The 22854-nt window shown below is 39.4% G+C and overlaps 3 protein-coding genes across 4 annotated transcripts; all 3 read left to right on the top strand.

Annotated features, from left to right (window-relative positions):
• Positions 1 to 1016: 1016 nt before the first annotated feature.
• On the top strand, positions 1017 to 8238 carry LOC120544506 (palmitoyltransferase ZDHHC20-A-like). Its single transcript, XM_039778299.1, has 13 exons — positions 1017 to 1149; positions 3033 to 3059; positions 3154 to 3248; positions 3430 to 3550; positions 4147 to 4216; positions 4536 to 4568; positions 4722 to 4842; positions 5464 to 5596; positions 5692 to 5818; positions 6092 to 6178; positions 6273 to 6352; positions 6502 to 6548; positions 6636 to 8238. Exons 1-12 carry the CDS (start codon positions 1032 to 1034, stop codon positions 6543 to 6545), a joined length of 1056 nt encoding a protein of 351 aa, XP_039634233.1. The 5' UTR covers positions 1017 to 1031; the 3' UTR covers positions 6546 to 6548; positions 6636 to 8238.
• Positions 8239 to 10063: 1825 nt separating this feature from the next.
• On the top strand, positions 10064 to 13916 carry LOC120544412 (organic solute transporter subunit alpha-like). 2 transcript variants are annotated; one of them, XM_039778128.1, is made up of 9 exons: positions 10064 to 10137; positions 10337 to 10430; positions 10713 to 10864; positions 11047 to 11120; positions 12106 to 12264; positions 12484 to 12595; positions 12685 to 12831; positions 13339 to 13444; positions 13574 to 13916. In XM_039778128.1, the coding sequence occupies exons 2-9, from the start codon at positions 10352 to 10354 to the stop codon at positions 13732 to 13734; spliced, it is 990 nt and encodes a 329-aa protein (XP_039634062.1). In that variant the 5' UTR covers positions 10064 to 10137; positions 10337 to 10351; the 3' UTR covers positions 13735 to 13916. The 2 variants fall into 2 exon arrangements, with proteins under 2 accessions (XP_039634062.1, XP_039634061.1); XM_039778127.1 differs by lacking the exon at positions 10064 to 10137 and having other exon boundaries at positions 10257 to 10430.
• A 3523-nt stretch (positions 13917 to 17439) lies between these two features.
• si:ch211-244c8.4 (APC membrane recruitment protein 2) lies at positions 17440 to 21971 on the top strand. The gene is given in 3 exon segments (XM_039778129.1): positions 17440 to 20452; positions 20455 to 21009; positions 21138 to 21971. Coding segments are annotated over 3 exon segments (3402 nt in total). The 5' UTR covers positions 17440 to 17727; the 3' UTR covers positions 21260 to 21971.
• The last annotated feature ends 883 nt before the right edge of the window (positions 21972 to 22854 follow it).

Genomic DNA, 22854 nt, shown 5'->3' with positions numbered 1-22854 from the left:
CAGTTATCCTGGATTTAGATATTCTGCTTTTGTGAAACAGGCCCCAGGTGTGTGAAAACATGGAGGCCACAATAACAAAAGATTTTCTGCTGTTTTCTTATGTGAGCATCCAAAAAGCACATCAACAGGTGTTTGTTTGTGTTATCTGCAGGACAACCAACGGGAAAGGACACGGATAATGTTTTTTTTTATACATAGGCCTATTTATGAATAATTTGAAACATATTATGTCTGTGTATGTTTCTTGGCAGAGGCATTTGTCCACAATAAACAGTTTATTGTCATTGAAATATGTTCAGTGAACCAAAGTCGCCTCCATCAAACGTCAGTTGTCAACAACGCCTCACCAACTGGGAAACTCGGGTATTAAAATCCAGCCCGAGTTTCCCACCTCTGATTCCCACAGGACGTTACGTGAATGGTGACGTTTTCACTCGGAAAAACGTTTTTCCGATGTCCATGAACACACGGTGAATACATACATGAGAGGGGTTGAGTTTTCAGCTTGTTGTGGAGTTCTTCTGCCCCCAAGTGGCCAAAATAGGCAATAAGTGCAGCTTTTTAAACTGAACTCTTTAAACTATCCTACTTAAATCACTAAATTAAATAAGAGCATTTTCTACTTACTATAAATTGAGTTGTTCTAATTCTTCAGAATGTTATTAATACAAACATGAAAACATAAAAGCATGTGATTCAAGAAAGAGTTTATTTACACAGCCAAACAAAGATAGTGATACAAGATGTCCGACTGGTTAGTAAGTTTAAAAGTAGGCCTACTTATAACAGGGTGTCACTTTGGTCTGTAATTGTTTATTAGCGTCTCTGTAGTCAAGTCAAAGCAGTCTGATGAGTAGAATGTATCAACCGAGCATTACAATTATAATCAAAGTACACACTTGAGAACACATCTGCGCATGCTGCACATGGATGCTACGCCTCAGTTAAGTATCTTGCTCTTGTAGCGTCTTTGGCTCGAATATTTAAAACCATGAATATGACGTCACCATCAGCTGTCCCACAGATTAAAGATGGCGCCTTCTCATGCACTGAAGTGCTGCACACGGGCTCTGAACTGGGTACCTGTTCTGTTTATAAACCTTGTTGTCGGTTGGTCTTATTACGCTTATGTTGTGGAGCTCTGTGTCTGTAAGTACTCTCACTTTTCTAAGTGTTTAGCCATCGCAGGGCAGATATCTGCTTGTGTTAACATTGTCAGGGTAGCCAACTTTGATAAGCTAGTTGAAGTGATATTTAAACTCACCCTGGCTGCACACTGTACACCTGTTTAAACCTCAGGGCAGTATTCCATTAGCTAGGTACTTTTGTTTGTGCTTGTTTAACCGATGACATACATGCTATGTCCTTCATGACTATAACGTATAATCGCGCAACCCTTTCGGTTAGATTGGGAGAGAAAGACAGTCCAGTCATCAATGAATAATAACTTCCTCATTCATGATAGATATATAGATAAATTACAACTTGTAATGCACCGTAACGTTAGATATTACAAAGCCAGTTAACTGGAATGTATGTGCAAGAGATAGTAAAACTTTTTTTTTCTGTTTTAAATATGCACTGTATTGTAAATGAATGGACAAGTTAGCTCTCTCATTTAAAACATCCTTTAAGTGATAACGTTACATTGTTTTCACGGTTTTAAACATTTAGTTAAATTATAAAGGGGTCCAAGACAGTTATTTCCTGTTGTTGTTGTTTACTATGTTTCTGTATATATCCCCGCCTTATTCTGACATCTACAGTACTGTATATTGCATGCATTTATTTTGAGTTCATATTTTATATTTTAATTGCTTAAGTTGACATTTTACAAATGATACTGATATATATATATATATATATATATATATATATATATATATATATATATATAATATATAATATATATATTCTATATAATATATTAATGGATAAACCTTTGGGAGCCAGCTGTAAAATCATAACGTTAACCAATAGCCATAATGAGGGTTGGCTATAATTTAACCACATGATGCATTAGGTTATTCAATGTCTATGGGAAGCTGTTACGATGGCCTTCTGTTCAACTGTTCAGGAGCAAGCTACCAAACCACCGTCACCTAAACACTAGTAGTAAAAAAAACAAAACATGCTGTGGTCATTCATTTGTAAATAAATTAAGTAGACGCAGACAAAGACATAGAGACAAATTATTGTTTCACACGAAGAGATTAGAAATTGCATCATTAGTTTCACCAATGTAAACAGACTCATCATTCAGCAGAGGATATGATTTCCTTCTTTTCTCTCACAATCAAATGTGATCATCCAAGCTTAAACAAGCAGGTCTGAAGCAATTCAGCTTACATGAGTATTGATGGTATTAGAGCTGCAAAGATTAATCAATTAGTTGTCAACTTTTAAATTAATTGCCAACTATTTTGATAATTGATTAATCGGTTTGAGTCATTTGTTTTTTTTAAATTTCTCTGATTCCAGTTTCTTAAATGTGAATATTTTCAAATTTCTTCACTTCTCTACGACTGAAAACTGAATATCTTTGAGTTGTGGACAAAACAAGACATTTGAGGATGTCATTTTGGGGTTTGAAAAACACTGATAAAATTTTTTCACCATTTTATGGACCAAACAACTAATTGATTATTTGAGAAAATAATTCTTAGTTGCAGTCCTAGATGGTATTTTTCAGCAAATATCTATTGATCAGTTGTGCGTGCCATGACATGCGCTGCCCCCCCTGCACTCACAGTAGGTTTTATAGTTTGTTTCGGCCTGAAACTGCTGATACCACGATCAGACTGTAGTGATACTGTAGTTATGTCTGTAACTCAGCGGCTGTGGTCAGGACAGGGACATCCCTGCTGCTTAAACAAAGCTCTCTGTTATGGGTGGGTCACTGCTGGCCGTGCCAGGCTGCTGCCACATGGTGTGAGAAAGGGGTGGTGTGTGTGCGTTGGGGGATGTGTAGTCATGCATTCTTAGGACTTTCATTACTGCTTACTAATATATTTTGTCTTTGCCTTATGTAGATACAATCCCAAATAATGCAGAACGAAGTAAGTGATACCCACACTTCTAATCATTCATAGCAATGATTATGTCAGAGATGCCAATGTAACTGCAAACCTAACTTTTTCTTTTTCTCAACAGTCAGCTATTTGGTCATCTTTCACATTTTCCTCGCCATGTTTATATGGTCCTACTGGAAAACTATCTGGTCCAGACCAGCCAGCCCCTCAAAAGCGGTAAGCCAAGAAAAAAGATGAGAATAAAAGTTTTCCCATGGATACTTCCTATTTTCATGTTTAGAAGGTACGATTTGGTAAATATGCATGAACAGAAAACTGTCCATGACTGTACAATAGACGTTTACAACTTTTTATTTGTCAGGCAGTCTCTGATTCCAGTGTTTTCTCCTCCTCTCAGTTCGGTCTGCCCAGAGCAGAGAAGGAACTGTATGAGAGAGAGGAGCGAGCCGAGATGCAACAAGAGATTCTGAAGAAAGTGGCAAGGAATTTACCCGTGTATACACGCACAGCAGGAGGAGGTGAGGCTTTCACCGAAGCAGCAAAACGCACTGGTTGGCTTCCGATTTAAATGCCCAGTAGCTGCTTTAAAGCAGACCACCAGGGAACATTTATCTTGTTAAGTAACTGTTTTACCATTGTCAACATTGCCTCAAAAGAAATTGCATAAATGTGTTGCTACATTGTGTCTTCCCCCTTTTGGATAAAAGTGCGACACTGTTTATATCTTTATAAAAGAAAGTAGTCTAGGAACCTCTCTGCTAATGCATAGCAGGCTCATCCGTATTGTCTTTACTGATCTGCATGTATCAGGAGGTACACTATTTTCTCTACAGGCCACACCTGGCTCTTCTACTCAACAATCATGATCTCACCTACTCGGTCTCTCAGAGACATTTCAAAAGAGACTTTATGAAAATAGTGCCCTCATATTTATAATCAACCTTTATTCAACTTATAGAATTAATGAGAGGGAGAATTTGTGTTTGAAAAGAGCAGGACATTTCTAAACAAAAGAAAAATGCACCTGGAATTTGTATTTTGTTTAAGTATCTGCTACCTCACATACTCCATGATAGTGTACTTTAATAATTATGCTTACATTTTCTCTAAATAGCCATTCGATACTGCGACCACTGCCAGGTTGTCAAACCTGACCGCTGCCATCACTGCTCAACCTGTGAGATGTGAGTGTCCACACTGTATAATTAAGGCTCATCATTTCATTTTTTTACTGTTTTCCCCAAAAGGGGCGGATGTGTTTTAAACTGGTTCTCACCCTGATTTTATGTTCACAAACATTAACTGCAGCTTCTTGTAACAGAAAGTGGAGAAAAAATACAAATGTGTTACTGTTGAGAACTAAGACAATGGGTTAACAGAATGTTTTTCTGTTCATGCATTGTGAGTGCTTCTGGGTAACTGGATCAGCCAAATATCTAAGATGTTAACATCTTCTAGGTGGTACTAATAGGATGTATGTTTTCTTTATTCTCCCTCTTCAAGGTGTGTGCTGAAAATGGACCATCACTGCCCCTGGTAGGCTTTCTCCTTTAACTATTCATTTAAGATGTTTCTAATTCCATCATGATGAAGTTTGCTTGCCCTGCTGTCTATCATTTTTCTCTGAAAGAAAACGTAGAGCGATAAGCATCACTTTCTGTCTCATGTTTCTGTTGTGTTCTCTTTCAGGGTGAATAACTGTGTTGGATTCTCCAACTACAAGTACTTTGTGTTGTTCTTGGCCTACGCCTCACTCTACTGTGTGGTAATTTGTGCTACAGTCATGCAGTATTTCATCAAATTCTGGACCGTGAGTACAGAAACTTCATCCTTTTATTCTTTTTTTTAATCGACATTCTCTTGTGTGTGAATGCTTGTTTTGGTCGCAGTATGTAGGATCTTTTAAGTCCCATTTTACTCAAAAGATCGGCTTGGGTTTAAAAACCATTGACTTTCTTGTAAAACCTAGACATGTTGCCATTTTGAACAAAAATCTAATTAATTCTGAATGACAATGTTGTTAATTATTGAATTAAATTATAACATTCAGTGCAGTCCGGTTGTGGTGAGGCATGTGATGATTGCGTTGTAAGATATCGACCATTTGGTCTACAAATGTGTCACTGTATTGCACAAGTGTGTCATGCGATCACTTATCAGGAGATCCTCTTCAGCATACTGCTTAGCATGAGACAATGGCTCCTGTCACGTAGACCCAACAGTGAAGGAGTATATTGTGTTCTAGAAAAAAATAAAATAATACTGTCCTGTGCAAAGACGAGATATTGCAGCGAGACCACAAAATAACAATAACATGTTTTCCACTTTACTGCAGTCAGTTGTTGGGTAAGCATGACTTGATACGAGAACAGGAAATATTCTTGCAGACTGACACGACTAACACTTTTGTTATTTTTCTTCCCCTCTGAAGAAACAGCTGCCTGACACGCATGCCAAATTCCACATCTTGTTTCTGTTTTTCGTGGCTGCTCTGTTCTTTATCAGCATCCTGTCCCTTCTCAGCTACCATCTGTGGCTTGTGGGAAAGAACAGGACCACTATAGGTAGCTATAAATAAATGCTTAATTTAATTCAACTTCTGGTTATATAATTTAAAAAGTCACTACTGACTAACTATATTTTTTACATCCATTTTCAGAGGCTTTTAGGGGTCCTGTCTTCGCAAACGGTCCAGACAAAAACGGGTTTTCTCTGGGCTTTAGCCGGAATGCAGCTGAGGTGTTTGGAGATCAAGGGAAGTACTGGATGATTCCTGTTTTCTCAAGGTGAGTCTACTCTGAGCTGATATAATTGTAGCTATCAATCACTGTAGCAATCACAATGATGCAAATAAATAGCGTTGCTGTATGCACTACGGTCTGTCTAAACTGTGCTCGCGGATTTGCTCTGTATTAGAAGACTTATAAACTCCATTTCTATCATTAGTGTAGAAGCTATTTTAAATGGAGTGAAGACTTGTCCCAAAAGTACAATTCACCTTGAATCCATCCAATGCTAACATGTTTACTAATGCTATCCTTTTATCTATTTTTTATCAGTCTGGGAGATGGACATTCCTTTGTTACCAGATTGGTACACATAGATCCTGAACAAGCAAACAGTGTCCTCCAGCAAAATGGCAAAAGGCTAGTATTGTTTTTTTCTTTTTTCAAATATTGAATCGTTTTCCTTTTAGTTTTGTTTGCTGGTTGTTCATCTCTTATGCGACTTTGATTGCAGCCCTGCTGATGGGGAGGCCAACACTTGTGTACTCGGTAACAATATACAACGCGCAACAGACAACAGCAAAGAGAAAAGTGGTTAGTTGTTGATGCCTTTTCCCACGTTTTATTTTTTCTTTTTTTTTTGCATTGTGGCTCATATTTTCAGTGTTTTTGTAAATACTTCCCTGCAGAAATTAACCCTTTAACAGTTCCTGAAACATCTCTTGTGTCCCTACTTTTTTCAGACGGAGGCCAGATAGCCTCGGTGACAATAGAGAGTGAGCCATAGCAGGTATGTCAACATGACATGAATACTGTAAAGTTTTGCTGGTTTGTCCTACTGTGTTTATTTATACCTTTTTGTTGGCTGTTGCTGCAGGTCGCAGGTACATCAGTAAATCATGATGCCTTAAACCAGGAGCATCAGCACCTCTACAGGAGCCGTCCTCCACCATCATTTTGAGTTGACAGTGCAGCCTCAAGCCACATGTTTTGTGTGTACATTATATGGACCATCCTTCATCCAGCGTGCTTTAAACCAGCATCACAACAATACTGTTCTCATGTAAACAGGGACTGTACAGCGACCACGTAGACTGCACCAGTCTGAAGCGGAGGTGATTCACCGGTTTTGTCTTTGTTTTGAGCCAAAGACATTCAAATGTTTTGTTATTTTTACATCTGAAAAACTCTGGGACTGCTTTTTCCATCTTGAGCCAATGCATGTCTACATTGTCTGTGTTTATATACATGGATTAATCACATTATACATTCTGACTAGAGAATCATCCTTGTCAGTATTAATCAAGCATTAATAACTAAGAGAAACCAGTGGGAGCCACTAAAATGTGTGTATAACTTATACAAAAGGCTGAGACATTTCAACACTGTCAACAGTGTGCGCCAAATGTCTCATCAGTTGTTAACTCCAAGCACAGTGCAATTATTAAGACCAGTAGTCAATTACCAGGTCTAATTTACAGTTTACATGATTTAAACCATTTATAGGTCTTTTTGTTTACACTTTTAAGATATTTATTCTTTACATTTCAAATGTTATGCTATGGTCAATACATGCAGGTGATATAAGCTTATAACGTGAGGACCAAATCAACTTTAACTATAGTTCAAATGGTATAGTGGTTTCATCTCATTTCAAATAATTGTTTAAGACACATAACCAATAGATCACAATGAGATGGCCATTTTCATTGCACTATAAATATTTGTAATTTATTTGTTTTCAAGCTTTTAAAAATGCATTGAATTGTCTTTCAGTGTCTATTGATTTATTTGAATTTGTTGTATTTATATTACTTAGTTATTTAAATGGGCATTGTCCTTTTTTCACAGAATGTTTTCACTTTTATGGTCAATCCTTTGCTACAGTATGTATTAATTTTTAAGTTGATCAATCTTGGTGTTAATGCCAATGATTACATCTGTAGTCTTTATTGTTTTTTTTCTTCAGTTTAATAAGATTTGTTTGAAAGTAAAAGCACACAATTAAACCAATAAAACTGTTAAAAGCTGTTGTCAGAACATTCAGTAACATTTCAATCGACTGTGTCCTTGAGCCTGACCCAGGATAGATAAGGTTGACTTTTTTTACCAGTAATTAAAAAGTAGGCTAGTGTCATCGTAAGTGCTCCTCGCTGTGCTCCTGGCAGACGTTTCATTGTGTTTCATTCATTTTAGGGGAAATGATGCACAGCATAGTGTGGCGTTTGCCACACTATGCTCTAGTGAGTGATCTCTAGTGAGTGATCACTAGACCGAATAATTGTGTGTAGATGGTACTGACTGATTGCTTGCCTATGTGCATGTACTCACAGAATCTCAAAGTAGTTTAACAACTAACTTTACTGACCAAACTTGGCTTAATGCACCCCTAGTTGTAGTTAGCCCTGTAAAAAAACTGCAGTTTTTTTTTTTTAAATTTACCTTCATTGTTCTGTAACAATAAATGCAATGTAACCATATGGTGTGATTTTTCATTTTAAACAATGGTGTGCTGTGATTTGTAACAAATTATAAGAATTTAAAATTCTTACTGGACTGTGAAACAGAGGACTGACTGGATTGCAGCCAAACCTCTTTAGATGTTTATCATAACCAGCTAAAACTATGGATTTGTCCAGATGTGTTTGATATGACATATGATGATGCTGCCTGAGCAATGCAGGCTCTTCACAACCTAGACTATTAGTCGTCAAATTGGGGTAATCTGCCTTTTTGTTGTGATGGAAATCTATATGTGTGATGAAAATATGACACTAGGAAAAATAGGAGCATTTGTGATTAATTTTGAAGCATATGTGGCCAGTTAGCTCAGTTGGTAGAGCAGGCTCACATATATAGAGGTTTATTCCTCGACGCAGAAGGTCCAGGGTTTGAGTCTGACCTGTGACGGTTTCCTGCATGTCTTCCCCCTTCTCTCCCCTTGAATATCTCAACTGTCCTGTCTATGAAAGGTAGAAATGCCCCAAAAAATAACCTTAAAAAAATTCTAAGCATATTCCAACTTTGTTTGTACTCTAAACATAAAATTCATCAGATTTGCACAATATATTGAACAATATCTTTGGGTGAAATTTCTAGTGCTGTCTTAATTGTTTTAGCCACGCTAGTGCTATGGTATTAATGTCACTTTGATCCAGACTGAAATATCTCAGTATTTGATGGATTTCATAGCATTCGTGGTCCCCAGAGGATGGATTGCAATTTGTGAAGAAAAGTATTTCACTGTGACAATTTCTATGGTAAATAAACTTCAGTGGTGGGTATTCCATCCTCAAACAATTGTAGGAGAGATGCTGAATGAGGAACACATGGAACAATACCCTTTCAGATAGTTAGACATGAGAGTGCGCTCTTCACTTTTTCAAGATCATTAAAGTTGGACAGTGATGAGTCTGACATGTTCAGGCAAGCGTTTTATACTTTGACTTTGTTTCAACGTAACATGTACATTAATTTTATTTTATGTGACAAATAAAATTGATTGACGATGGGTGGGGAACAAGATTAGCTGGGAAAAGGTGAATGACCTCAGTGCCATTCACCTCTCCACAGAAATGCAACAGATAACATAAACCATTTATACCTTTATAGGTTGCTTATAAAAGATTATCCAAGTTTTTTAATTATAGATCTTAAACTTTCTATTTTAAATTTGCATCCATTTCATTATTTACATTTAGTGTCTCGCGGCCACTTTAATGTAATACTGACATTCTTGATGGTGTCCTGAGCAAAAGAGTGAAGTCCATTTCTTTTGCTTCTCCAACTAACATTTAGTGATTATTTGTGTGTAAAAGGTGAATCTTTCAAACTGTTTTCCCCCCATTGAAATAAAAAATGTAAATTTTTCTTTCAGTTAAACCTGATTATAATGCCCTCATGGCCCAGACATGCATTTTGTCTGACCTTATCAACCTCAGCCTTCATGGGTAAATAATTCCAAATGATTCGGTAGTTACATCCTGAAGATTCAGCGGAGAACTGGTGGACATGATGTGACACAATAATGACAAACCAATGTAAAGAAAATAATGTCATTTGACTTAGAAGTGCCGTGTGTGGACTGAATGCACTGAGATATCATTATAAAATATGTATTCCTCATAGCTTGAGCTTGAAATGGCTTTATCTTTTTATATTCGTTTATATTTATTGGGTATGAAACAACACACCTTGTCAAAGTTCAAATCTCCTGACACACTTAATGGGTTTCCCTTTTAACTCAAACTCTGACCTTTGTGTTATTTTAATTACTGTGTCTTAAGTCTGTGAATGAATGAGCGACAGTTAGGACGGAGGTATTCTCGTAAACTGAAGATGCCATCCCACCATTTCACGCCTTAAAAGTCACCTAAAAGGTAAAGTACACTTGCTGTTAAATTTGCTACTAGAATGCACAGCAGACACTGCAATGTCAAGGGAAACACACTTTTTTAAGTAGAACTTATTACAAGTAGTTATATTAGTTATATATATATATTTTTTTACAGGTTTTTAAGTCATTTCTACAAGGAGAAAAAAACAGAGTTCAATTTAAAGATTTATTTCGTCTATTAGGAATATCTGCATGCCATGGAGGAAACTCAACTCAACAGCACCATTGATCCAGCTTGTTTACAAGAGCCCCCGCTGGCTATCGACGTGATCAAGCGTAAGTGACCCACATTCCCACATCCTGCTTGCTGATAATGTTTCCTTATCAGAGCTAATGACATTAACAGCTCACTCAGCAGTGTCACGCATGCAGCTGTGTGTTTGAGAGTCCATATGATATTGATTTCTTCTTCTTTTATTTTCCTCTGTTCCAGGAATATAACAATGTCCCACACCTTCTGTGTTGTGCTGTTTGTGTGTGATTATTTCACATAAAGTGTCTCATAAATATATGTTTTGTACTATGAAATAATCTGATCCCCTCTCTGTTTTACATTAGAGCTAGATGTGTTTGGATTGTGCCTGTACTTCATGCTCACCTTCATGTCCAGCATCTCCCTGCTGCTGTACCTGGAGCAGTGTTTCTACATTTACAAAAAACTGCCCTACCCCCAGAAGACGACCATCATTTGGATAAATGGTGCAGCACCAGTAAGCATTCGGGCCTGTTTTGGGTTATGATATTGCTGCTAATTCTAAAACCAATAGGAAAATAATCATTATCAACCACTTTATATTTGTAAAAAAAAGTTTTAAGAACTTGGGTACAAGGCCCCCTTGAAATACTACATGAAATCTAAATTTTTGCACATTATTGTGTTGCTCTGTTTCAGGTCATTGCCACCATGGCTTGTTTTGGGATGTGGATCCCGAGGGCAGTCATGGTCACAGACATGACGTCCAACTGGTGCGTTTTCTCTCAACTCCACCTAAATTAGTACACATTTTCAGTTTTACAAGTCTTTCTTTCATTGATATTTCTAAAAAGCTGAAATATGATATTGAATCTGACAGGAGTCTGTATTTACAGATGTTCTCTCTTATCTGCACTTACTTCCTGTTCTTACTTTAAACGTCAAAAACTACCAGTGACCAGCATTTGTCTGTTTCATATCTGTTATCTAATAGCTGTGACCGGTAGCTAGATCTCACTTCACAGTGAACTCACCACTACTGTTATCTTGTTTGACATATCAGCTTCCAAGTTATAATATAAATCATTATCTTCCTTTGTTATGTTCTCCTCCATATAGCTTTATTTGGTTATTTTTTAAGCTCAACAGCCTTTTTGCCTTTGTAACAGGCAGGCTGTCATTTTAAATAATTTAATGCAATTAGGAAAAAACCCTTCAGTTTTGTTAAGTTATTTGGTTCCTACTGTATGTAAGATTTCATCCAATAGTGTTATCTTTTGCAAGACTCTGTCCCTGCAACCGTTCAAGCATAGGATACTAACTGTTAGGCATGACAACATTGTAAGCCTTGTATGAATTAGCTTAAGGTCGCAGAATATTTGGAACACTCGATTAATCATTACCCACACAAAGACCATGCCACATCTCCAGCCAGCATGTGCTCAACTTCAATAAAATACAGGAAATCTTTATAGGCTTTTGCCGCTTGCAGTGATACATTTTATTTGCTTTCTGATTTATGGGATTTATGTACATTACATACAGTTCAGCATATTCGACAGCTGGTATAAAGCCATATACAAGGGCTGTTTGTTATTTGTCCTCATGTGTCAAGAGGTGTGTTTTTATGAAATGAATAAATAAATTAAAAAATTAAAAAAATTAAAATTTGTCATTTGGCCACAGAGGGATTTTTGAGAATTATTACATACCTGCTCTCTATAAACCGGCCTAAATCACTTCTCCTTCTCTGTGTAGTTATTTTGCAGTGGTGATGTATAAGGTCTTGGTTCTGATTATCGAGGAGTTTGGAGGCAGCAATGTTTTTCTGAAGCGGTTTTCCGGTAAAACCTTTAAGATCACCACAGGACCCTGCTGCTGCTGCTGCCTCTGTTTACCCCGCGTGGCGATGTCACGGTATTTACACATGTTCATACAAATACATTCTGGGTGTTACTGTTCCGGCTCTAATAATTGAATCCTGTGTTCTTTCCTGCTAATAAATTGAGACTTTTATGGCAATTTAATCCTGCTCTTATTTATATTCATACTTTTTATATATTGACTGCACATTGTGTTGTGATTGTGTACATTTCTAATGTGGATATTTCTTTGGATGGGATCATGATCATTCAGGCGATTTTTATTCTTCCTGAAGTTGGGTTCTCTTCAGTATGCAATCCTAAAGACGGTGCTCTCTGTCCTCGCCATAGTATTGTGGACAAATGGCAACTTTGATCTGTCTGATGTAAGTGTTTGAAATGCTTTCTACATATCTGATTGTACTGAGAATAAAATGACATGAAATTTAATTATTTCTTTGTTTTTTTTCCCCAGCTAGAGATCACTGGTACAGCCATTTGGATTAACCCATTCATTGGCGTTCTCACCATCATCGCCCTTTGGCCTGTTGCCATCATCTTCATGAACACTAACAGCTTTCTACGCAGCCTCAAAATTGTACCCAAGTATGCCATCTACCAAGTGAGTCAATACAACCAATACCATATGGTTGCTACAATGTCAAAAAAATCCTTTTTTAACTTTTAGTACAATGGCGTGGAGTGAGTGGGAGCCTGGTGAAAAAAATTCCTTCCAGTGTGTTCATCCTATTCAGCAAGCAAAAGAAAAAAATGATACACTGAAAGAGCAACAGGGCTTATAGGAAATGTAGTCTCAGTTTACAGAAGCAACACACATACCCACTGGTAAACTAGAGTTTTAACACCAATCCCCTTGGCTGTAGTTTTTTTTTTTACATTTAAATGTTTTTTATACAGCACCTTGGTGCTTCTTTGTACAGCACCTTGCTCAGTTTAAGCTGTGTTTAAATGTGCTCTAGAAATAAACTTTACTTACTTACTGTACTGGTTTGTTTCCATAATATCAAATTCCTGCTGAAAAATATTGATATTTAGAGATGCCAAGCAGTGCACCTTTAACTGCATGTACACTGTACAGGAACTAATCAAGTATTTGTTTTCTCCTTAGTTAATACTTGTACTGAGTCAGCTGCAGACATCAATCATTAACATCGTGGCCTTGGATGGAACCATCGCCTGCGCCCCTCCCTTCTCTTCTCAAGCTCGTGGCTCCAGTAAGAACCATCTCTCAATGGCCGTTGCTCACATGTGAGGTGAAATAATTTATCTGAAACCCAAACTTTCTTTTCTCTCTCTCTCTCTCTCTCTCTCTCTCTCTCTCTCTCTCTCTCTCTGTCCTGCAGTGCTAAATCAGCAGATAATGATCATGGAGATGTTCATCCTCACTCTGCTCAATCGGTGTTTGTACCGTCGTACATATGAGACACTTCCCTCTGAGGTACATGACAACGACCAGAATTCTAAAGTCGCCCTCCAGACTGCTCTCGTGGAGCATGACGTCTAAAAGAGGAGACGTGATAATTGAGTGGAAGTCAACACAGCTCTTTAATGAAGTATCAGATAATCTATCATCAAATGTGATATGATATAACATTTTGCCTCATTCTGTCACTCAAATGTAGAACATCACTACTGGTGACTTTCAACCCTTTTTTTTCTTTGACCTTTTCACACAGCACTCACAGACCTTTGTCAAAATCGGTATCCTGTAGGTTAGTGGTTCCCATCCTTTTTGGTCTGAGGTATCCCCACAACCCTGTGAGATGAACTCACTTCATCAGTTCGCAATGTATGTTCCAAATGTATAACACTATTCATTATATGAAAGTGGATATTGTTAATTTTTTCATACTTGATCGTTGAACGATCAATATTTAGGTTGGTTTGGTCAGCAATCGTATAACGACTATTAGCCTGCTAGGCTACTACTACTTGGAGTGAAGCTGAATGGAGTGAAGCTGAATGGAGTGAAGCTGAATGGAGTGAACCATCTTGACTACTTTCAGCTATCATTTGAACTGTTTAGTCCTTACTTTTGGCTATTCATTTCTACCATTTATTTATTACTTTTAGCTAACTGTTCAAATTTCTGTACTTACTTGCTGACTAGTATTCACACTCTTACGTAACTGCAACATGCAGTGTTTAGGTGTTACAGTTGACTAGTACCCCCTGGGGTACAAGTGCCCTTGGTTGGGAATTCATTTGATTTATTTATCACAAAAAAGCAACAGCAACAATGATACATTTAAGATACATTAAATAAAAAAGGGCATGCGAAGGGAACCCAGTAACTATCAGGGGGCTTGTCATGTTGGGTTCCCTACCATTATTCAACAATACATAAAATGAAGACAATACAGAATGACTGCTGTAGGTAACAAAACTTAAAGGGTTGGTTCTCCCAAATTACTACTTTCTGCCTGAGGAATAGTCTCTCTGAAGATTGTCTACAGTGAGCTTTGTTGGTTGTCCAGAGTAGATAGGACAGTGATTCTGGAAAAAGATGTTGGCTGTTTAATTGTTTACATGTTATTTTAAATTTAAAATAAAAATTTAATTTAATTTACTGCCATTGTACTGGAGTGGAGGCAAAAATTCAGAGATGGATACCTCAAAACTTGTGCAAATGAGCCATTACTATGTGATAGATAGTAGATAGAGAAGGAGGATTTCTTTTTCATTTTTCTGATTTAAGTGAATTGACCCTTTAAAGGAATAGTTTGACATTTTACAACATTTTTCTTATTCCTTTTGATTGATACCACTCTCGTGTCTGTACAGTAAATATGAGGCTATACTGCCAGTTAGCTTAGCTTGGCATAAAGACAAGTTTTACAGGTGGTTATGTGCAGGACCTTTTCTTTGCTTGCAAAATGACTTCCTGGGGTCTTGCTAAAGCATCTCATACAGTATTTACCATACAGATATGAGAGTGGTATCAATCTCTCATCTATGTCTCTGCAAGAAATCAAGTATGAATATTTCCCATAATGACTATTCGTTCAGCTTTACTAGTTTCAAAAGACAAATAAATATTAGAGACATTAGGGGTTAACAGCCTGTAACTAGGATCCTTCCTTACAAAATACAGATATGATGTACAGAGAAGTGCAACAGCGTAACTGTAAAGTTAATATATATGTCATACTGAAACAAAACAAAAAGCGTAAAATTTGGATTGCATTGATATATGAATGTGTGTGTGTGTGCTGAATACAACATTTTTACATTTGCCCATGAAAACAGTAATTAAAAACACCTATTTATTTGTGGTAATATGTGTGTTAGTTAGTTAGTTAGTGTGTGTGTGTGTGTGTAGTGTGTGTGTGTAGTGTGTGTGTGTGTGTGTGTGTGTGTGTGTGTGTGTGTGTGTAACCACAATACTGGTGACTTTGGCCAAGGTGTGGCCTAGATTAATATCTGATGTATTTTCTTGTACTAAAGTTGGCTGTAAATGCTTACAAACTACAAAGTATTCAGTTTTTTGTGTGTGTGTGCACTCATTACAGTACAGTAGGTTGCATATTACCTATACTGAGAATCTAAGCACCAAAACATAAATGTATTTGATAAAGAAATGATCTGTTCTCTCTATTGTTTACCGGGCAGCATGTACAAGGAATTTGTACACTGTACATTTTTAATTTGGTGTCAATTCGATTTTAGTGTGAATCTCACATCAATCTCTGCTGCAATAATGTATGCTCCCTGTAAAAACAGACATACTTTTTACTAATGAATTTATTAATAAAATCAAATCATTATTCGCTGTCCTCTTCAACTGCGTATCAGTGTGACTCTACCCATAAAGCTCCTGTGTCTTAACCTTTTATATACAGTCTATGGTCTTAACACAGCCTGAAAACAGCCAGATTTGTTCAAAGATTGCTGACCTACTTACTCAGACTTATTTGGGACAAGGAATGCATGCGGATGAGACAGCAGCTTTATTTTCAGACTCAGTGCACTTAACAGCCATCTACAGTCAAACTGTGCCACGTGTTGTTTCTTAAGCAACCACAAGAGGCTGTGCTCGTTCCACCCCAAAACCAGTCCCCTCTCCTTAACTCACATGATTCATTTATGTTGATTATTTGTTTTTAGTGCAACCACAACAGAATCATAAAATTTTTAAACAATGTATATAATCAAATTTTTTTTTTTAAGTTCCTTATTTTAAAAGGAATACTTAAAGTTATTTATAAATGGTTCTCAAGTACTTTGTATATGGTATTTATTTCTATTGACTGGTTAATAAGATTCCTAACAATGTTCACATCAATCACCTGAAAAGGTGTGAAAATAAACAATGGCTTGAGCACTGTCTCGATTGGAGGATTGCCTTTTCTGTTTTCCAAAAATCACATCTCCCTTTTACTGAATGCTAGAATTGTAAAAAATGCTCAAATTAACATTTAGAAATAAAAACATTGGCAAAACCAGACAATAAGAGAGATCATATTAACACTACATTTCATTCATTCATTCATTTACAAAGATGTAATCATTGTCAATGGTTTGTTTGTCTTCAGGACTCTGTTAAGGTTGTTAAAAGGTTACGCCCTTCCACAACATTGATCCCTTAAATTTGATTTTATAATAGAAACGTCAACAGTTGATGGACTTCACTGATCCCAAACTGGGAAATTTCGGAACTTCACAAGAAGCATTACATTTGTTTCTCTAATAGGTGTTACAATTATGCATTTTGAAATAATATGCAGCATAGTGGATAGAATGAAAGATGAAAATGTTGTACATATAGGAATATACATGTAGGTCAATGTGCTAATTACCTACCAAACTTGAATGTGATAAATGGTTGCACTTTACTGCAGTAACTCTTTATAAAATTACATTTTTCTTACATTTTATAAAAAGTTTTAGCAGACTGGTGTGAGTGTGAGTTAATGTAGGTTGCTGTGACACACTTGATGTGAATAAGACCAGTTTATTTAGAATAAAAGCAAATCTGTTCCATTAAAAGATTATTAGGCTGCATATAGAGGTACATTGCATTAATCTGGATACGATTTTTTATATAAAGCCAGATCATTCGGAATTCAAAATTTGGCTCTATTAATGGCGTATTTGTCTTTGCTGTTATGTAAACATAGTCATCAGACAGAGAGGAAGAGAGGAAGGGAAAGCTGTGTTCAGGGTGGGTTGATGACAGCCCCTGGCTCTGCATTGCTGACGAAAGCTGCTTAGCTCCTCAGTTGCTATGGCAACCAGGGAGAACAGCCAGACAAAAATGAGGCAAAGGGGAGGGGCTTTCAAGGGAGAAATAGAGGAGAAAGGGCTGGATGTGAAAGATAGACAGAGGGAGGGATACAGACAGCCATTAAAGAAACGCAGTTAAAGCAAAAGAGGTAAAGCAAGACTACAGACGGAGATAGAGATAAGGTCTGGATATAAATGCTCACTCCACTGGCAGGGGAATTATAACTGCAAGTGACTGGAGGATACAGAGAAAGGGGGACTCAGAGAGAAGATGGATGTACAAACGGAGAACATGGACCCCCCGCCTTGTGAATCCCAGTCGAGTGGAAAAATCAGAAAAGGATTCAAGCTGTTTGGCAAACGCAAGCCAGGTAACATCTTTTCTATTCGAAGCAAAGGGGATGGAAACAACAAGTCACCTGTTATCAGGAGCACTACCATAGATGGATTATCTGAGACCGCTGCACAAGATTTAGAGCAGGAGCTGGACAGGGAAAAGGGACAGGAGGTGAGTCAAGGAGAGAGGGAGCATGCAGAGGAGGAGCCGCTTGGTGAAGATGGCACTCTGGCTGCTGCCCCTGCTCGCGCCTCCATTTCTTCAGCCAGCTCAGCCAAGTCCCTCAGCTTCCTGTCGTTGCTGAGGGGTGGCCGGAGAGGAGTGGGGGACCGCAGAGTTCACACCGTGTCCCAGCCAGTGGGTCGACATCGTCGTGGGCTGAAGGGTCTCTTTGACAATGTTAGGTTCCGATCAAAAGATAAAGAGAAGGAGGAAGCCCCTCCGAGCCCTCTTCTCATGTCGTCCCGCGCCAACAGTGTGGAAATCATCAAAGAGGACCTCACCCTTACCCCTAAATGCCAGCCTCGCTCTCTGGACAGCCCTGAGACTGAGAGCTGTGATCCTGAGAAGAGCTTAACAACACAAGACAGTGCAGCCACATCCCCATCAGAGCCCATAACTCCCCAGGTGACAGCAGGCAATGTGAGTAGAACTAATGAGCATGTGCTGCCTTTACCCACCTCTGAACCACCCTTGGTACCCGGTGATAACAGCCTGAGCTGCTTGCTGGCAGACATCTCCTCTCTCCTGACCTTTGACTCAATCTCAGGGGGTGGTGACATCATGGCTGATGTGGAGGCAGAGTGGGGGAAAGCCAGCAGTCCCATTGGTTCTGTGGTGACGGAAGTCATGCCATCATCCACATCTCTCTTCTCTAAACCTACCATCTCAACTCCACTGACCTCTGCCTCTGTCAGCAATGCTGCTATGGCAAAATCCTCATCTGTAGCCGTCCCCACGACAGCCTCCACCCAATCCTTTACTCCTCTGACAAAGACACCTTCAACCTCTTCTCCCATTGCCAAGCCCAGCTCCATCATCACGACGTTGACCAAATCTTCCACTTTGACTACTCACTCAGTCAAATTGAGTTCGGACTCTACTCCAGCCTCTGAGCCTTCTGCTAGCATTAAACTTAAATTGACTCTTACGCCCATTGCAACAAAACCTTCAACAACCCCTATATCTTTAACAGGCCTTTCCGCTCCAATAATGTCTCCCCCTTCTATGACAATTAAATCTGCACTGAGCTCCACCTCTACTACTACCGCAGCTCCACCAAACACCCCGGCCACTGTAGTCAAGGCTCCCTCAGTTAGCCCAACTATTACCTGTAAGGCTAGCAAATTGGCTTCAGAGATTGCAGCACCTCTTCAAATGATTGCTTCAGTAAGTAAACCTATCTCTGTAACCACTCCAACTCCTGTGTCAGCTAAACCTCCACCAGTAACCCATAGCCCTCCCACCCCTGTTGCTTTCACCCAACCTTCACCTGCTAAATTGGATTCAGCTAGCAGTTTGAACCTGCAAACTTCCACTTCCTACAAACTTTCCCTAAGTTCAGCTGCAGGAGAATCTAAAGCCCCAGTGATAGTATCAACGGCCTGTGCAGTTACAACCAAACCCTCCTCTCCTGCACCAGTTATCCCCTCCAAGATGACAATGGTTCCCACATTAACTACGACCTCAGGCTCGGTATCTGCGGCCCTTTACATACCTACCCTTACCTCTAGCCCAATGGACTTAAATAAGACCCCTCCCTCCCTTGCAAGTGTTCCAGATATTTATCCTTACTCTCCCCCTACTCCCAGGACTAGAACCCAACCCAGTGCCGCTGCATCTCTCCCAACTCCATCTTCAACTTCCTTAGATAAGATTCCTCCCACGACTAAATCCACTCCTGCACCAGTCTCATTAGATAAGACGCCCCCTGCTCCACCATCGACTCCAACTCCTACCACTCATGCTGTTGTTTCTACAGCATCCACAACACCTCCTCCTCCGGGTCAGATCCAAGTCTCTCAATCTAAAGCCCCTCCAGTTCCTGCTCAAATCCCAATTTCTGTACCTAAAGATCCACTTTCCCCTGCTCAAATGCAAGTTTCTCAATCTAAAGCCCCTCTTGCTCCTGCTCAGATCCCAATTTCTGTATCAAAGCCCCCTCCTATCCCTGCTCAGATCCCCATTTCTGTATCAAAACCCCCTCCTGTCCCTGCTCATATCCCAATTTCTGTATCAAAGCCCCCTCCTGTCCCTGCTCAGATCCCCATTTCTGTATCAAAGCCCCTCCTTTCCCTGCTCAGATCCCAATTTCTGTATCAAAACCCCCTCCTGTCCCTGCTCAGATCCCAAGTTCTGTATCAAAGCCCCCTCCTGTTCCTGCTCAGATCCCAATTTCTGTATCAAAACCCCCTCCTGTCCCTGCTCAAATCCCAAGTTCTGTGTCTAAAGATTCGCCTGCTCCTGTTCAAATTCAAGTTTCCCAATTTAAAGCCCAGATTGCCCCTGCTTGTATCGCAGTTTCTGCATCTACTGACCTTCCTGCCCCTGTTCATATCCCAGATTCTGTATCTAAAGCCCCTCCTGCACCAACCCCTGGCCCTTGCCCTGTCACTTCTCTTCCTTCTACCCCTGCACCTTGTCCGAGTGAGGCCCCAGCCTCTGCTAAGATGAGAGGAAGTGGACAGGCATCAGTCGATGGGCAACTGACTAGTCCAAGTAGCACAAGTGCCCAGGGGGCCCAGACCGTACCATCCAAAACAGAGGAACTGCAAAATGAGTCACAAAAGAGCCTTCAGGGTCCCTCCAGAGAAAGGAGGATACCACAAGCAAAGGCATCAGGACTTAGCAAAATACCTGTAGTAGGAGGGGGCAGAGCAGGCAAGCTACCTGTCCGGGACAGTCAACATGTTGATGATGAAGGATGCAGGGACCCACCTACTCCTATGCACGAAGAAGAGAGGCCCCATTTCAACTCACACGATGCAGGGAGCAAAGATAAAATCAGTGATGTTGAAGCTAATGTGCCCACCTCAAAACACACCAAGGAGGAGAGTCAGCAGCTTCCCCAGCCGAAAGTCCTCACCAGTTCACCGCGTGACTCAAAGATCCCTGTGAAGCACGGCGTACAGTCTCACACTGCCTCCCAAATCCCTCAAGCTAAAGAACCCTCTCGCACCAAGATACCTGTGTCCAAGGTTCCTGTCCGCAGGGCTGGTAATAAACCTGCAGCTGCTGGTGGCAGCACCCAGATAAGAAAATAAAACACACGACACAGATTATGGCTTTGACTGCAATTTTTTTCCCAATATAACTACACAACCATCCTTTTTTCATATTTCTAGACTGTAATTCCTGGCGTCACTACACCATAAGCAACAGTAACAGAGTCGAGGAGGCCGACAGCACTCAAGCACAAAACATCTCCACAGGGAGCCGAACAACAAGTCTGGCTCTTTGGTGCTGAGCCAACTGGACATGCACTCAGGAAAGGTTCGGGGTCACACCTGAACACACAGCAGCATCGGTAACTAAGGATAAGCAAGATAAAAAGGTCTTCTGGGAACACAGTCACACAACATGGGCGAGTGCCTTTTTAAAGGGTGCTTTTCTGACAGACTCTCAGAATTAATCTTTTCTACAGTACTTTTAACTTTTGTTACTCCCACTTTTTGTAGGAACCGTTAAATCTTTTTGTCTTTCTTTTCAGCAAGTCTATTTGATAATAACCTGTTTTTATTTATGTCAGGAGAAGAACATCAGGAGCTCTATAAATTAATGCAACAACCAAATTTACATTCCACACCTATCTCTGGATCTATGTAGCAGAAAATGTGCCATTACATTTTGCACAAGATGTTGAACTGTACAGCGCCTGTGTGTCGGCTTGCTCATATGTAACATGATCAGATCTCACTGTGATCTCTGAGAAAGACTGGTTTTGAGGGAGGAATGGAAATCACTCCTTCCAATGAAAAGGACAGTGGACAGCAGCCATTATGAATGGCACTGTGGATGTTTGAGCGAGACAGAGAGGATGCTGAGAGATCTCTCACACACTGGCACATCCTTATCCCACTTATACTCAGATGAGAACAATATATCTGTGTATCATCTCATCTATGTTGTTCTGTTTCCTGTTATAATCAATAAAACATTATGAGTACTTCGCAAGATGAGATCTGTTTAAGTTGTGAATTATATCCTGCATGTTTTCAATATTTATTTTTATGTGGAAGGAAATTACATGAGGGAAATTTAAAGATCAGAGTAAAGAGATATGACAAACATTTTATATTTTCACGGCAAATCCCCACAGTGGCTCACGAGCTTACTACAGCTCCGAGTGTCCTCATTCCAACATCATCCACATTCGAAGCTCACTGACCTGAAAAAGCGAGCACATGAATGTCAACAGAGCTCAGCCAATCAGCTGCAAGGGAAAACGCTTAACATGCATACCTTATTATCAGGAAAAGTGTTAGGGAATGTGTGTCATTGCTATTCTTAGTGTACAAATGCAACCGATGGATGTGCTGCATAATGCCTAAGTGGGTAATTGATATCATTGTAGAAACTAACAAAATGCAGAGAGTTACTCTACAGAAAAGGCTGTAGTGAACCAGAAAAGACTATACTGTTCTACAAAGACAGAACATGTAGGTAAAACACGCTGAAAAGCAACTCTAACAGCTACTAGGGGTGAGAGTAAAACCTCAGGTTAAGGATGGGAAGCTGATCTAAGTCATGGGGTAATGTTAAGAGGAGTCTGGTGTTAGGAATAAGGCGTAAAGGACAAAGGGTGAATTTCTTTTTTTTTTTAAAAGCAGTGCGGAGGTGACACAAAAAGACCTCTGTGTACTTCAGGAAGCCAGAGGCTGCAAGCTGAATAGAGAAGACCATCATTTGCCTGAGAAAAACACGAGGATTTCACACCATCAGGTGCTGCCACAGACTGCAGAGGGTATAACCATCTCCCTGAGAAAAGAACAGGTCCCCCCTGAGGCTCTGACACAACACAGGATTGCCTCTTCATAACACCTGCAGTTTGGCATTTAAACA

The sequence above is a fragment of the Perca fluviatilis genome, chromosome 16 (assembly GCF_010015445.1).
Source record: "Perca fluviatilis chromosome 16, GENO_Pfluv_1.0, whole genome shotgun sequence".
NCBI classification, from domain to species: Eukaryota; Metazoa; Chordata; class Actinopteri; order Perciformes; family Percidae; genus Perca; species Perca fluviatilis.
Note: the sequence above shows the minus strand (reverse complement) of the source record. Positions and strands in the feature narration are given on the sequence as shown.